At 45.9% G+C, this 16,525-nt stretch overlaps 1 protein-coding gene across 1 annotated transcript in view; it reads right to left on the reverse strand.

The window, feature by feature from the left end:
* Window positions 1–15,786, reverse strand: part of pawr (PRKC, apoptosis, WT1, regulator) — a 35,361-nt gene extending 19,575 nt beyond the window's left edge. Inside the window, exons 1-2 of the mRNA XM_079294112.1 lie at window positions 15,706–15,786; window positions 14,791–15,453 (exon numbers count right to left, since the gene is read on the reverse strand). Of these exons, the coding sequence (XP_079150238.1) occupies window positions 14,791–15,342 (552 nt within the window). The 5' untranslated portion in view covers window positions 15,343–15,453; window positions 15,706–15,786. The remainder of the gene's footprint in view (window positions 1–14,790; window positions 15,454–15,705) is intronic.
* Between the last annotated feature and the right edge of the window lie 739 nt (window positions 15,787–16,525).

Genomic DNA, 16,525 nt, shown 5'->3' on the forward strand with positions numbered 1-16,525 from the left:
TTCATGCAATAACGTTGCAAAGCCGCTGCCAATCAAACATAAAAGTTGACTTTCTGCTCGCTCAGATCTCACCACAGCCCACAACTTATTTAAATCTTGTCCAGCAGCTTCTCCTATTTCATGAAAATATTACGACTTCAGTGTGCGCACGGACATCTTTGAGTGAATTCAATTGAACCGACTCAAAAGCTACTCAGAATTCCTAAGAAGTCTGGAACTGGGAAACAGCAAGCGCTTCCTGTAAAGAACAAACATGCGGCACAGCGTGTTTGTTCTTTACAGGAAGTAAAAGTGCGTGTGTGGCTGCTGTGATTATGGGATGTAATTTCCACTCGAGGGAACAATGTCTTTGCCTCTTACTGCTGCATGCTTGCGGCCCTTTCTCTCTCTCTTTCCTCACGGATTACACGGATTATTGATGCAGTAAATGTGGAGAGAATAACTTGCCACAGTTACACAAATGAGTCATTTCAAATCACGAATGAAGAGCACAAGCTCCACAGAAAGCGATCTGATAGTGTGTTGACATGCAGCAAAGCACGTAACCAAAGTAAACAATGACAGGACTCACATCGACGTCACTCGCTGCTCTGTAAGCACACACACACCTATGCAGAAAAAGGTTGACGTGCTTTGAGATGATAATAGAGCGACGGTAGAAGCTTCTGTTAGAACAGTGACGCAAAGCCCATTCCTGGTGTGGCATAAAACCAGGGCTGGGCATTAAAACAATCCTAAAAATGTTCACGATAATCTCTCCCACGATGACGATACATTTGTTTTGGCTTAAGTTTTTTAAAATCTGTTTTCCTCTACCTATTCCATGCATCATGTTTCTCTTTTTATCTTATATCTAATCTCCGTTTACTGCCGGAACGACTGCAGGTCAAGCAGCAGACACGGACACAGCTTTCACAACTCTTTGTCTTTGGAGCCTTCCTTTCGTCGCGTGTTAAATAGACTAGAAAAAGGTTTGCTGGGTTAAACAGGGTTTTGTTTCACCGACCTGCTATCGCGTCTCGTACTTTGCTTCCCGACATTTCATGCGGTTGCATTTCCCATTACATAATGACACTGGCTCCGTGTATTTATAGATGCTGTAAAGCCAACAGAATAAGAATTGGTTCTGTAACAGGCCATAAAGGCTCTGCAGGGAAGTGGAAAGACAAACAGCTGGACTAACTTATGAGTATTACAGCTCCCGTTAACCCTCCTCTCGCTGCTGTGAACTGGCCGTCTATTCTCCGGGAAACTTTAATGTCAAGTTAAATCCTAAATAACAAGAAACATCGACGGTTGTCGGTTGTCAGACCCTCGTGGTGAAGTCTGCTTACCTTTCTATATCCTGCCTGTTTTGATATTTAGTGCTTACTTGTTATATTTTAAAGCACTTCTATTTGATAAAAGTGCTTTATAAACAAATCTTTCGTTACTTATTTACTTCCGTCGCCAACACAATGGCCGTCTACAGACTTGTGTTTGTGCTGCTCAAAGCTTTTGAATCTTGAAATTTAAAAACCCGGACAACAATGTCCCAGTTACTCTTGACACTGCAACCCTGGTTGGACATCTACCTCTCAATACGTTTAGGTGGCAATTATTTTTAATTAGATACCATGATTTTCATCTTGTTGTTTGCTGTGCTCAAGCACCACCAACCACTTAGCTCACATTAACCCCAAATTAAAACAAGTACTTTAAATTGGAGCTTGAAATGAAGACAGATTAAATCCAGTGGCAGGCAATTTAAGAGCGACGGCGAATGCAGTTAGTTATTCATGACGTATGTAGCGTTAAGTAGACTATACCGCCAATCAGTTCATTATTACTTTATAAAATGGTGAAGATACAGATGGTTTTGTGCAGTTTCACTTCAGAGAGTCTGGAGTAAAATGTACTGCTGAAGTACTTAGGAGTTACAGAACTTGCAATCTCCTCAGTGCATCCATCACGACTCAGTCACAGGTGAATCCTCGATTACCTGACTCGGCTGTAATCTAATACATCGAGGTAACAATCTGTCAGGGAGGCGAGGTGAGCGGACCCGATGCAGCACGGTGACACGCGGCGGCGTCGATCGTCGTGGTACTCTAGTGACAGCATTAACCGGTTGTTTGACCAATAGGAGTCGCTGTTACGGAAGCATTTCAATCAATTATGACTCTTGGCTGAAGAGAGTTTCCATTCTGCACATGAGCAATCCTCAAAGCTTTAGTTGTGCTGTTAGATACCAATGTCAAGTACATTCAAAACCAAATAAAAAGTGCAAATCTATATCATAAATAAATTATAATAAATATTCACACAATGTTTCTATGGACAACGGACCTGGTGAATGAGGAAATAACTCACCGTTTATGAATTGGAAACATTGTCCAATTATATTAGAAAAGCAAAGGTCAATTCGACAGCTGTGCCGTCAGCAACAAATTCATAAACGCCACTGCATCTCAAAGCTCTACTTTCGGCTGTCAATCATTCATTCCCACATGGAGGATAATGTGAGGAACGCTCTGGAGGGAGTTCAAATAAGCCGAATGAAAAATGCACTGCGCTTCAGGCCAAACGATCAAACCATGTGCCAGAGTCCAAGATTATGTTTTTTTATCCGGTAGGAATGCAACCGGTTACAGCGTCTCATCAAATCAGCAGAGCTGCAGGACAGTAGAGCGCAGCGTGTTGTAGGAAACAATACGTCTCATGCTTCGGCTCAGAAGAAATCTCTCCGCTCTGCAAAGCACGCAGCTACTGTGCAGACAGCTTCTGGCCGTTTTAACTGTGGAGACTTTAACGGCTCATTAAATAGGTTTCAGTGAACATGACGGTCTTGCAGGACACACTGCTTCTGTTTGCATAACTGCAGGAAAACGCTGGCCGGCGCTGATATCTGAGGATGTTTACACCCTTTGGGAGACGTGAGGAGCTGGGGAGGCTGTGAGAGAGTCGAGAGACGACTCTGAATACCAGCTATTGTGCTTCAGTTCGGCCTGGATTACCGATTGTGTCACAACATTCCCGTCATTCCCGCGAGACAAGAAGGCAGGATTGGGATGTTAAGGGGGGGGGGGGGGGGTCCATCTCTTCCTGGAAGACCAAGACCATAAAGGTGTCCCGCTCCTTTAGCTGCTTTGCACCTTTACGTCGCTGTGTCTTGTATGGAAAGAGAGAAATGGTTGCCAAGTGCAGACAAAGGGCAATGTGGCTGGCAAGGGCAGGGCGGCACAGTTGCATGATTAGTGCATTCCTCAGCACTCGACCCGACGCACACACACACACACGCACACACGTCAGTGCACGAGCTCACAGCAACAATAACGTCTCCATTCCCGTCGAGCCCTCTAGGGCTGATTCAACGCATCGCTGCATCTCTGTATTTAGCGTACATTTTACATACAAATAAGGGGATGTGGAGAGTTATCCCCCCCTCCTCTGTCTATGTGCACATTTCTAGTTATTTGCCAGTTTTCTCCATTTGTTTTCTGAGGATGTCAGATTAGAAAAGCCACTCAGTTTGCTAAGCTATCGGAGCTCTAGAGCTTTCCTCCACCTGGATAAGTGAACACTTAAAGATGCCACTATTTTCATCGTCACACACATGAGTTTTGACCCCCGAGTGTAACACATCTTCAGTAAAGTATTGGACAGACACTGTTAAGCGTCTCTCTCAAGGACACTTTGACATGCAGGCAGTAGGAGACGGCGATAGAACCGTCAATATTGTGATTGAAGGACACAGAAAGGATATGAGAAATGAGAAATTTGACTGAGGACGGATATCCGCCAGCAGAACTGCCTTCAAGCCCAAAGGTGTGAGATGACAGCAGCTGGAGGATAATAAATAAAGTCTTGCGCATGCCTCAATGGCTTGTCCTCCTGTGAGATGCATGGAGTCAGCTGTGTTTGTTGTTCTGTTGGAGCAGGTGGATTTTACAGCGTGCTCATCCCGTTGCTCCCTCTCCTTAAGTCTAGCACGCCGAGAGCATCGCCCCACAAAATGTGCAATAAACTCTGCGGCGCTTTCAGAAGCAGCCTGAAGATCGAAGGTGAGAAAGCAGAGCGGCAGAGAGCCGGCGTGAACTCAATCCCCCCAAGCAAAGCTCTGTTTGTTATTCATGAGAACGCTGGCTCTCCTCGTGAGACTCTGGGAGAATTACACCGCGGGTACTCTGGACAAGTGAACTGCTTTTTATTCGGCGCTGGACGGGAATGGCTGCCCGTCATTCCGCAGTCTATGTCGGAAGGGATGGAGACAAAGAGTGCAAAGCAAAAGAGTGTGCATTCAGGCATGTCTTAAGGCCAAAGCCAAGAATGTTGAGCATAAATGTGATTGATGTAAACAAATCTATTCTGAACCCTTGATACTCTGCATGGAACACGAGAGTCTGAAAAGTGAAAGGCAACGCCTCCTTAAAAACACGAACGAGAGACAGACAGAGACAGAGACAGACAGCAGCAGAGCTTTGCATGCAAATGAGGAAGCAGAGTGGAAATCACGGCCAGATTAATTGAAAGCACCTCGCTCACAGCAGGTCCTGAACAAACACTTGTCACAATGAGACGTGTCACAACATCCCTGCTGCAAATCATAATCCAGACTTCAAACAACACAGCTAGGGACTCGAGAATCTGTCCCGTCGGCGAAATCCCAAAGCGTCGTCCTGATTAAAGAAGACTTGCATCAACGCGGCTCCTGTGCTAGGACTCGGTTGCATAACACCCCGTGCACTGTATCTCGGGGGCAAATCGATCCCCGTTGTGAATCAGTCTCCCCTGAGGCAGAAGAGATTTACTCGGATGTTTGGTGGCAGGCGCCTACTGCTGCGTTACCTCCCTCAGAGTTCCATCCTCCTCCCTCCTGTGCAGGAAGACAGGGCGAATCCTCCACTTAAGAAGGACTCAAAGTGGAGGGTGGACACTTTCTCAAAAACGACAGGCCTCCCATTAACTCTGAGTGAGTGGGAGGAGGGTGGACCGGCGGTAAAGATGGCTGAGAAACGAGCGTGCTATGTGACAACACAAAGGGGAGTTATTACCGCTCGTGGTATTTCAGAGCAGCTTGTTACTTAAAACACCAAGAAGTTTCCTCCAGAGAGACGGTGGGAACAGAAAGTCCGGAGCGCGAGAGGACAAGCCCGACAGTCGGCATGTGATCGTCTGCACCGCCACAATAATCACGATAATGTTCATGAATGCACCGCAGGTCCCAGAGGAGCTCGACTTCCAGTCAGAAGCACTGCACGTTTAAACACTTCCTGTTCAGAGAAGTTTTCCTTTCCAAAAGTACAAACATCTGACAAGGAGTGCCGTCCTCGTTGTTCTTTGCCTCGTCTGCGTTTTCCCTTTTAAAGAAACAGAATCATTTTCACTCTTATTATTTACAGAAGAGGACTTTTAGTTCATTTATCGATGCTTTACTGAAGAGTTATAAGCCATTAATAAGAACAACTTCTGGGTTCCTAGGTTGTGAAAAACCCATCAGCTCTCTCTGCATGCATAATAATGACAAGTCATAGGTAATATTAACGATTAATAAGTTAATGGTTCCATGTTTTTACATCAGCCATAAGGATTTTTTATTGTTACAACCAGGCGGCAACCTCCAGTTCTAAAAACTGAAGCCAACGCTTAAGTACCTTAAAGCGGCATTATATCTAATGTCCACCAGGGGGCGACTCCTCTGGTTGTATAGAAGTCTATGAGAAAATTACTCTACTTCTCTCTTGATTTATTGCCTCAGTAAACATGTTAAACATGAGTTCATGGTCTCAATCTCTAGTTTCACGTGTTATTGAATGCAGCATGATGTTCATTTCGTAATTTAGACATTAAAGCAGCGTATTAGGGCGGGGCTACTTTGGGATCGTAAGGCCCCTTCCACAGAGTTTTCTGTGTTTCAAATGTAACATTTGGATCATTGGGCCATTAATAAAATCAGACCCTGATAAACCCTTTGCAAAGTGTGCCTTTTGAGAAAAACACCCATTTCATTACATGAAAATGATCAAAAGCAACCAGACTGCTGAACTTTAACATAAACTGACTGATACCAAAGATTAAAGATAAATCCTTTATTTGATTCTGTGCTGGCGTCATATTTAATATCCATATAAAAAGGGTGCTGTGGGTGTTTGTAGGTGGGGGGGTGCATTGTGGAGGGCACCCTGCCTGTATCGTAAACCGCTGAAGCATCTTTAGCATTCCAGCAGGAGGGAGGCTGGACTGTTGTGTACAGAGGCCATTGTGTTTGTCCGCTGGCAGACACCAAACCAGACCATGAGTCATGCTAAGCACCGGCTGAACTCCCCCACCAGCAGCTAACAGCACGGGCCGGGAAAGGTTACAGCCTGTCCACCACACAGACGCTCAATTCAAGCCCGGCTCTACTTTTAAGGTACCTGGCCGATCGTGACAGCAGGAGAGCACGCGATGTGACAAAAGTACACGAGCTTGGAAATGAAAAACCGGTTCGCAGTAGAAGAGCATGCAGTACGTAAATACTGTTTCCTGCCAAGACCGTATGACTAGGAGAGAACGAGCACCGCAAATAAGAAAATGAATTGCACTTGTCCCTCTGGGAGCACGTGGTTGCGCTCCTGTAAACTGTGGAAATTGATTCATCGAATTTTGAGGTTGGTTTCTTTCTTTCAGTGGAACTCCCGTCTGTCCTGGTGGAGGCACAAGAAAGGATCGAGCTATTTCAATCAAGCTAGATAATCAAAGTTATCTTCATGAAAGAAACCAGCGATTGGCTATTGTTTAACAACCTACTTGTACAATAGGTAATCAACAAATGGAAGCTTTAAACAGACGTTACAAGCAGCCAGCGATGCACAGACTACTGCCATGATGAATTACAGTGCTTTGTCCATAAGGCACTCGAAGCTACATATGTAATGTTTGTACGGCCAGTGAAGTATCTGTTCAATCAATTTAAAGGGGACGTATTATGCTCATTTTCAGGTTCAGAAATGTATTTGGAGTTTCTATTAGCACATGTTTACATGCTTTATTATTCAAAAAACACATTATGCACATTAGGGAATGTGGGAGCATTCTATTTGTGGGGTATAATATGCATCTACCTGTGCATGTACATGTCTGTCACCCTCTACTGTTATTTTTAATTTTTGTTTCTGCTGAACCACCTTTTGCAAAGGTGGTTCTGCGTGAGAACCATATGGCGTGAGCCAAATATGAATGACTTGTTGAGTCACATTTTTCTGATCCAGGCAGCCATCAAACCACTGACTCGGATGTCTTTATCTCACAGTTTCTCCAGATGCCCACATCTATGTGCACAAGCAAGTTCTCCACGATGTGTCCCCTTTAATGCATGAAGTGGGAAACTGAAAGAATGTCAAATGTACTAATCACTGCAGCTTTCCACATAAAAATCTCCAAACAAACAAACTTCCTCGTAACTTGAGAGGTCACGGCGTTCCCGAGTACTTTTCTTCTCAGGCAGCCGTTACCCCCTCAGGCGATATCGCTCCCAACCAAGCGAAACCATTTCTAATCTAACACCTCAAACTAACCACTTTCGTTTATGGAGCTTGTTGGCAACAAAAAATTAGATTGCGTGACCTTTCAGGCTGACACGAGGAAGATAGAGCTGGTGACACCGGGCCATTCATCCTGCCCTGGACAGCCTCACGTATGAATACCGGTCCAACGGTGAAGGAAGGGAAAATAGAGCCGAGGAGAAAGAGAGAGGAGGGCAGAGGCCACACACACACACACAGCTATACCTCATGTTTACTTATGAGCTGGAAGCCTGAAATCTTTGAACGCAAACACATTGCTATGGATGTATGCAGGGTTGAGGTGTGATTCAGCAATGAGGTGTTTGAGGAGATGCTTTTTATTGGAATCAAATGAGAGGACAAAGGGGCAAAATAAACCAGAAGCATCCACAGGCCAAATACCAGAAGACAGATGGAATATGAAGACAGGGGACCAGACAAAAATGTAAACGAAAAGCATACAATCAACAAGGGCAGCCTGTGACGAAAATCCAATCTGACACGCTGAACTGAGACGTTTCATTGGCTATAAATCTTTTAGTCAGCGCCACAGGCAAAGGTTGACGCCGCAGAGCGAGGCCGCGCGGCTTCTCTTCCACGAAGCCATGACTGAAACATCCATCATGCAACAGTTTGCTGTCCAGTGAGGGCAGAAAGCAGCGAAACAGCTGCTGTGATCATTGCTTCGTAAGACGCTTTCCAGCACGGAGCATGGACGATGCACAACTCATCAACAAACGTGCTGTTCTGTGATGCAGCTACCCGTCTCTGCCTGGAGTCAACACTCTGTCGTCTCAATGTCCCGCCCACAGCATGATCTGATTGGAAACACGTCACGAGCGACAGCCAATCAACAACACCGAACGAAGGCTTCTGTGCCAGAGCTGCTCCGGTGAGAATTGAACACGTACAATCAGCTTCATGATAAAAAAAAAACAACTAAAAACTGTGAGCCGCCTCACACATCTGCCCTCGCGTGCAGGGATAAATAACGCAGCACTGAGAGATGGAATGATTAAACGAGGCTTTTTGTGGGTGGTGCAGTCAGTAGAAGATCACTCCCTCCAGTGTTGTGTGTCGAGTGGCACGCAGCCTCGGTAAACGCAACACAAGCACAAAGACACTCCAGCTTCAAGGCATGAGCTTGGTATATAGGTCGGCTCTTCTCGCTCCGTTGTTGGGAAGAAAGGCTGAGAGATCGAGGCCCCGTGCCTTTTGCCAGTTTCGGTCCACACATTTATTCCATTTCCAGGGTTCAGCTGCATTCCTCCACTGGTTTCAATACCGTGTCCTTTTGAAGAGGGACTTTCTGAGGCGATGGTTCGTACAGCCATGGTGGGAAAATCCTCTCCATGTATATTACATTCAGTCCGTCTAAAGAGGAAAACCTAATCAACCCGCTGGCGTTCAACATATTTTCACTTGGGTCTGAATTACCACATAACTCTTCATGTGTCGGTCACGTTCCCGCTTTAATTAAGTGAGGTTTTATTCATCCTTCCTCAGAAGCAGGTTTGGTTACACGTGTAAAATAAATCAGCTGGTCAGATAACAGTGATGCTTCTCATCAGGAGGAAAGTGTCTGAGCGGGATGCATGGTGACATAACGCGGAGGCAGTGCGTGAAAGCTGTTCGACCGCGGACAGGATCAGTCTGTTGGTGTTCATTCACTCGTACGAACAGAACTGAGGCTCATTGTCCCTCATGAGATGAAACGGCAGTGAGCAGAGGGCCGTCGCCGCGTCAGCTGTGAAAGCGCTGGTGTTGAACTCTTGACTAGAACTCACAATGTGCTACACGGCAAGTTAAAACCACTGACCTGGTGGAGGTTCCACATCTCAAACTGGAACGCAACTTATGTACTGAAAATGATCCTCTTTCAATTTAATTATGTCCTAATTGAATGCCAAATACCATGTGGTTATTTCATATAGAATATCTAGCAGAAAATATGCGATATCTTGACATGTAAACATGCATCAGTGTATCATCAAGATATGAAATGACCTCTATATCGTGATAGAAGCGTATTATAGTTAGACATGAGCCACACAGTCAGCTACTGTCTCATGCCATTTGCGAGAGTAAGATTCATTCATCTTATATATTCAAGACTGTGTTCAGAAGAGTGAAGAACCGTCAAACGTAGACCCGAGTGGGGAGACAGAGACTTGGTTCTCCAAGGAATTCTACTTTAATGAACACAAACAGACGGGCTCCCAAATGCCTTATCATGCAGAGCGGCCTGATTAGGGCTGACTCACCAATTCCCCACAGTCGTCAGCAAAACACACAGGAATGTCCGACGAATAGGTTCCACATTACGGACGCACAAAATCCCGACAGACACTCACCCACTCCTCTAACCCCACAAAGTTCCCCAACAACCACACTAGAAAAGGTGGAACATTTTTGAGTTCTACTTGAACGTTCAGAGCAAAACAACGGCTGAATCCCGGGTCAGGCAAAGACCATTCACTGTGACAGAGGTCAGCGCCGGCAGAGAGAACAGTCAAAGCGGATTGGGTTAAATATTTACACGGGTGAAGGAGCACACTGGGTTTAAACCAGTTTACTCAGCACGACCCTTTTCAACATACGAACGACTGCAAATTCCAGAGGATCAATCATGTCTACTCTATTTTGGGGTTTACTTTAGAGAGTTAACACCCAGACAACAATGGTTAATAGATGCAGAGCGTGTATGTCCTGGATGTGCACACACTCCGCCATTAAAGATTAGCCACAAAGACAGCAATGGTGTCACTGGGGCAGTAGCAGCGAGGTGAGTAATGTCTCACACAAACACCGAGTCCTGACGCGCCTCTGTTGGGTAAACAGCTTCAGTGCTCGTCCATGCCGACGTCGACTATTTTACCCTCGATTTCGGGATAAAAGCACACAGATCTGAGTTGTGTTGGTGGCTGAACGAGCAGCCTCTCTCTCTCTCACTTCCTCACTGGGCGTCAGTGCTCGGAGGCTGTGCAGGTTTTGCATGACTGTGCATTCCTGTGCAGGGGGTACATTGTCCTTCAGTAATAATCTACAGTCTGCTCCCGTAAAGCTTGTGAGCAGCCATAACTTCAGAGCAGTGACCTGGATAAAAAAAAAGGACTTTAAACTTTGTGTGCAAATATCAGACGAAACTCTAAATATCGAGGAGAAAAGGACATGCATCTAATATTTCACCCAACAACAAATGAGCTGGTAAACCTTTCAATACTCGTGCGTTTCAGTAATGATGCCAAATAAATCCAGTTCTTTGAGATGTGCGATACGTATCAAATCCTGTATCACGGTATCTGCACAGTAGGTTAGAAAACCTTCTCTTTGGAGCCAACACTGGGTACCAAAGGCTGCAGAACCATTTGAATCAGAACCAGTACAGAGAAAGGGACAGGGTGAGGTCGCGGGCTGGTGGACTTGTGGTCATATTTCCTTCTCACTGCCCCTTCAGCTCTAATCCAGTGATGAGATGCCACCTGACAGCATAATGGACCCTCACCTAGTCAGGGGGCCACTTTAATGGGACCTGACGTCGACGTAACATTCTGACAAACCGAACAGAACCCGGTGCCACGGCCCATTACGAGGGCGCTGCGTGTTTTACGAGGTGCCGAGAGACCCCGAGCTGGAAGCAGACAACACTTCCTCTTTCTTCCCCTCGGTGGAATTCCCTAAAATTCCACAGAGCAGCTCAGCTGGAACCTTTATTTCCATTTGCCGCCCCTTTTGAAACATTCCAGTGACATTGGCCCTCGTAAACAGTCCAGAGTTCACTCCAGTAAGTAGACCAAACAACGTGTTCTGGCTGAAACATGTGTTTGAATGAAAGAGTTTAATGTTCCTGTTGTTAAACTAGTGAACGAAGAGGAAACAGCCTAAATAGCTCCATGCTCGCCTACGTCCATGATAAACCTCTGTGGTATTTACTGGGATGATGTGACCTTGTTTGGAAAAGCTTTTAACAGCAAGAGAAACAAGCACATGCAAATTAACATCTGTGCATTCTTCTGCACAGCTGTGAATTAAGAGCCTTTTTTTAGATTTAATAAACTGGGAGGGTTTTAGGAGTGGAGCGAGTCACAGGAGTCATTATTCAGGGTGTGACAAAGGTGTCAAAGCTCTTATAGAGAATGCACCGTTAAAGAGGAAAAAGAGGAATCTAAGGATAAATATGTTGTTGATCTGTTGGATATTCAGACATTACTGTGGGAGCTTCAAACGGCCGACCGTAACACCAAAATAAAATATAACAAACCCGCGGTAGGCAACAAACACTTGTTTTATTTAAACCAGTGTCAAAACATACATTCTCTGCAGCTGCACAGAATCCAATGTTTCCCAAGCTGGTCTCTCAGCATGCCTCCTCCTCCAAACACACAGCTTCACCGAACCTCTCCGCGGAATAACATCGACGCACACGGCCTCATTCGATATGAGACAAGCATTTGCATACCCCGAAATATGGGGACTTTTATGCAAAATATTTGAAAAATGCAAAGGTTTGTTTTAAACATCCCTTGAATTGAGTTAAACTGAAGTATAAGTTTTCTTGAAAACCTTTCTCTAAATGTCTGCACATCTGGCTTCTTTGGAAGCTTTGGGATCTCATCTGGAACCTGAACTAGAGGCCGGTGTGTCTGAGCAGTTTGCGTGAGAGTCCTCCGCTCCTCCCGACAGCCAGAGGGGTCGGCGGTGTCCGAGAGGCGAGCGTACGTTTGGAGAACGTTAAACGTATGAAGAAAAGGATCAGGTCAGACGAGGACCCCTCCCGTCTGCCACGTCCTCCTAACACAAGCGCGTTCGCTGCCCGAGCGCTCGGCACAGCATCGCATGTTAAACCTATTGACCTCTTCGGTGACGCAGCTGACAAATAGCTGCGACAAATAGCTGCGACCAGCAGCAGCACCAGGTCCAGCCGTCCACATGAAACAAAGTTCACACTCCCCATTGTGTGTCTGACCCCGGCCTCATAACTCACCGAGGCCGTAAAAAAAAGCCGCACAATGAGCCACCGGACCACATGCTGCGTGTCCTACGGGAAACAACCCAAAACATTTATCCTACGAGTGTCTCTCTGACACTCACTCACTCGTGTCCACATTCCTCCGTTGCATTAGCATGTCCGGAGCAAGGTCAGAGGTCAGCATCGACGACAATGCCCTCCGGTTCTTTGCGGCGGGGAGAAAGGAGACACCTTCCTGGAGCGACCAGGAGGTGCTATTGATTGATCCTTTCTCCGGTACAGCAGGGAGCTTTTATGAGGCCATTACGGCCTCAACGGGCAGAAGATTGGGTTTCCCCCCGGTGCTCTGAAATCCCGCTCGACAGCTATTATGCTGCACAGAGCGAGCGGGGAGATAATCCCAGGCTTCTCTTTTCACACCTGTCCGCTCATATTCACGTCACAAAGGAAGGGCTTGTGTGAGGGGAGGCTGCGTCTGCATAGTTTGGTCCTCTTTGTATCCGCAACAGGAGGAGACAGTCGGTAAAAAGGAATACACATCTGCTGTGCTGCCAGTTTAGCACCATACATCTTTATACCCGTCCAGAGTACCCGTGCATAATGTCGGGGACACTGTAAAAGCCGGGACACGAGTGGACATGTGAACGTGCTCGCCGTGTCTCCTTATGGGACACTGTGGGACGTTTCTGCAGACTGTACTGAGACCACAGGCCTCCAGTTGGGATCAGAGACTTCCAGTTCTTTCCCTCCGCCTCGCTCACACAAATCAGCTCACCACTTCATCAGATTGAACCCCCCCCCCCTCCCCAAATAACAGTCCGCTCGCCCACTTTACTACATAATCAGCTGCCTATGGGCTCCATCTATCGTATCTGGCACGGCCCAGAGAGCTGAAGCCCAGCAGTACCGCTGGCTGGTGACCAGTTCTCAAACGGCTCCGCTCGGCACCGCTGAGCACCTAATAACAGGATGTGGAGCGCCAACCCCAAAACTGGTCAAACTCCAAGTTGTAAGAGGGGGGGGGGGGGGGGGGATATGGGAAGCAGGGTGGTTATGGCGCAACACCACCACCACCTTAATAAAATAAAAACATTTATTCCAACAATTTGTGGCCCATGAGTGCTTGTTGGAGGCCGAAGCTTCATATCAGAGTTCCTGCATGAGTCTGAACTACAGGAATTAAGCACGAGTTTAAATTCAATAACACTGAACGCCCAAACACCTCCTTCCAATACACACACACACACACACACACACACACACACACACACACACACACACACACACACACACACACACACACACACACACACACACACACACACACACACACACACACACACACACACACACACACACACACGTCCCTCCCAAACATCTGAGAGCTGCTTACATTTATCTCGCCACAGAGGTTCGATCAAAGCAGACTTTTGGAAACGCGTTTCCTTTGATTTTAATTATTCATGCCCGTCCGACACGCACACAGAAGTATAAGTAACGTGTTAAGTGAGAACATTTTCCTAACCTTGTCCCAAGAAAAGCCAAGAACAGGAAAAAAACAAAACAATCCAAATGAGTAAACTGACATCCATATCTAATATAAGACACAAACACAACAATAACTTAAGGAAGCAAGCTTTGACCAATAATGTGTCAGCTTGCACTGACCCGACCCTATAAGTAATAAGAAAGTACAGGTCAGACATGCAAATCAAGGATGAGTGAGTGAAGACACTTTAATCACTGGAGAGTTTAGCTTCACTTCTCTTAAGGTTCCTCAAAGCTCAGTTTTGTGTGTTATTTATCTTTTATTTCCAGTTTTTGACTCTTTTATTTAAAAGATTCGGCCGTGAATCAATTAGACCATTAAACTGAATCAACATGTGTTCTGATATTCCATTAATCATTAGAGTCATTTATTATTATTTTTTAAAACAAAGGTTTACTGAAACTACCTCCCAGATGTGAGGATTTGCTGCTTTTCTCTCTTTTATATCAATATGATCAACTTGAACACGTCACAATGTGCTCTGGGACGAAACAACTGAAGTATTCATCAAAAATCAATTCATAGATGATCTAAATCCTCGTTGGACAGACAGCACTTGTCCCCCTGGTCTTTGTAAGAGTTGTGACAGCACCTTCCCCAGCAGGCTGAATAAAGACACAGCTCCTGATTCAAACCCAACACAGCAGCAAGGACCCACGAACTGCTCATCTCTAACTTCCCTGTGGAGAAAAAGGTGCTTTCCCTGCAGGGAGATTCACTTTCCACACACACAAGCAGGCCTGACTCACCTCACTGGATGGAATGCTGACAACACCTGTTGATCTCCTCTTTTCTCTCAGCTTCCTCTTCTCAAACTGCCCTTTCCCCTTCCTCGCGCTGAGACCGCCGGTGCTGTTCTTCTCCTTGACCTTACCGGGCGACGGGCTTCCCATGTCCCCGTCATTGCAAGCCATGGGGCTGGAGTCCGGGGAGTCGCACGGAGCCTTCTCCGTCTGAGGCGTGGCCTTCGTCAGGTCGCTGCCCGGCGGAGAGACAGCAGTGGGTGAGGCAGGGGGGTGCGTTTCCTCCTCGGGTCTCTTTAAAGCCGTGCCGGAGGAGGACCGAGCCACCGCGTAGGAGGGGGGGAGGCAGTTGCCAGCGGAGGCGCTCCGGTCCGGGCTGCCGTTATTGGTGAGCTCGGTGCGGTTACTGTTGTTGTTGTTTGGGTTGCTGGCACCCATGGGCGCGCCAGTGGCTGCGGCTATGTCCCCCAGCATTTTGGCTCTCATTTTCTCCCGTTTCGCTTTCCACTCCTCCAAAAAGTCCGTCGTGGCGTTTGGCTTGAATCCGCCCGTGGCCATGATCGCTTTTTTTTTTTAACAAGTTGGGTGAAAATGAACTTAAAAGTTGATGTGAAGTGTCGGCTCCCCGTCCTTAATGGCACCGCATTCCTCAAGTGATTAGCCCGAGTGCTGGTGACAGGTAGGAGGGAAACAAAGTCATGACGAACTTTAAACGGTGAGGTTTGTATGCCTCTTTTTCTAAACCACGAGTTATAACTCCACGTCGTGACACTTCACGTATCTAACTTCAATAATAGCACCTTCTTAAAGTTTGTAGCGAAAAAAGTTGCAAAAAGTTGCAACTCTCCGTGTTTCTGTGAGTCAAAGTAGCTGAAAATGTTCGACGGTGGCCCAGAAGTGTAACGCCTGATGGGAACTCACCTGCGTGGAGCTGTTTCAGGCGCTAATCTGCTCTCTCGCGGTCCGACCAGGTGTGCCCGCGGTCCCCTCAATGAATGGCGCTTGTCTCGAGCGCTGTGAACCGCTGCGCTCGGCGCTCTGCCCTCTGGCGCACCGAGTGAGTCCGACAACGCCCGAACACTTCCGACTGGAGCCGAAGCGACTGGAGCTCAGCCCGAAAACAAGGTCACTTTATTGGTCCTGTAATTCATGCGATTCATGGTCCTTTTTAAAGGCATTTACGGTATTGTATAGTATTTTGGGTTATTTCCATAAAGAAAATGATTTATATATTATCATGCTTTATTGTACTTTTGAACTTTATTGTTATCAATATAATATTTCTATTTCATGGTTTTCTAGTGCACATCTATTCATTTCACAATATTTCTATTCTTGCAGCAATACTCTAAGTAGTATTTTTTTAATCTTATTATTCCGAATATAATGCATAATAACATATAATGCAGTATAATATATAATGTTTAATAATATGTACAAACGTGTGGTGAGGAAAGCAATAGTTGATTAATCAAATGACTGAATAGAGAAAAAATGGAGAAATAATGTTTTGACTGATTATTATTAATAGTATATGTATCGTGAGTGAGGGATGGCCAGATGAAGCTATATCAGCACATCCTTTTGAGTTGGCATTTTTATTTATTTTTAGTCGCCTTTATTCCAGTCTTTTATTCACCTTTTTAAATGATGACAGATTATTAATATTACTGAGTGTTTGATGACCAAAATAAGGTATATTGTTGACTTTTTATAGACTGAACGATTAACTGAGTAATAC

Source organism: Melanostigma gelatinosum (genome assembly GCF_949748355.1).
Source record: "Melanostigma gelatinosum genome assembly, chromosome: 22".
Classification (NCBI taxonomy): domain Eukaryota; kingdom Metazoa; phylum Chordata; class Actinopteri; order Perciformes; family Zoarcidae; genus Melanostigma; species Melanostigma gelatinosum.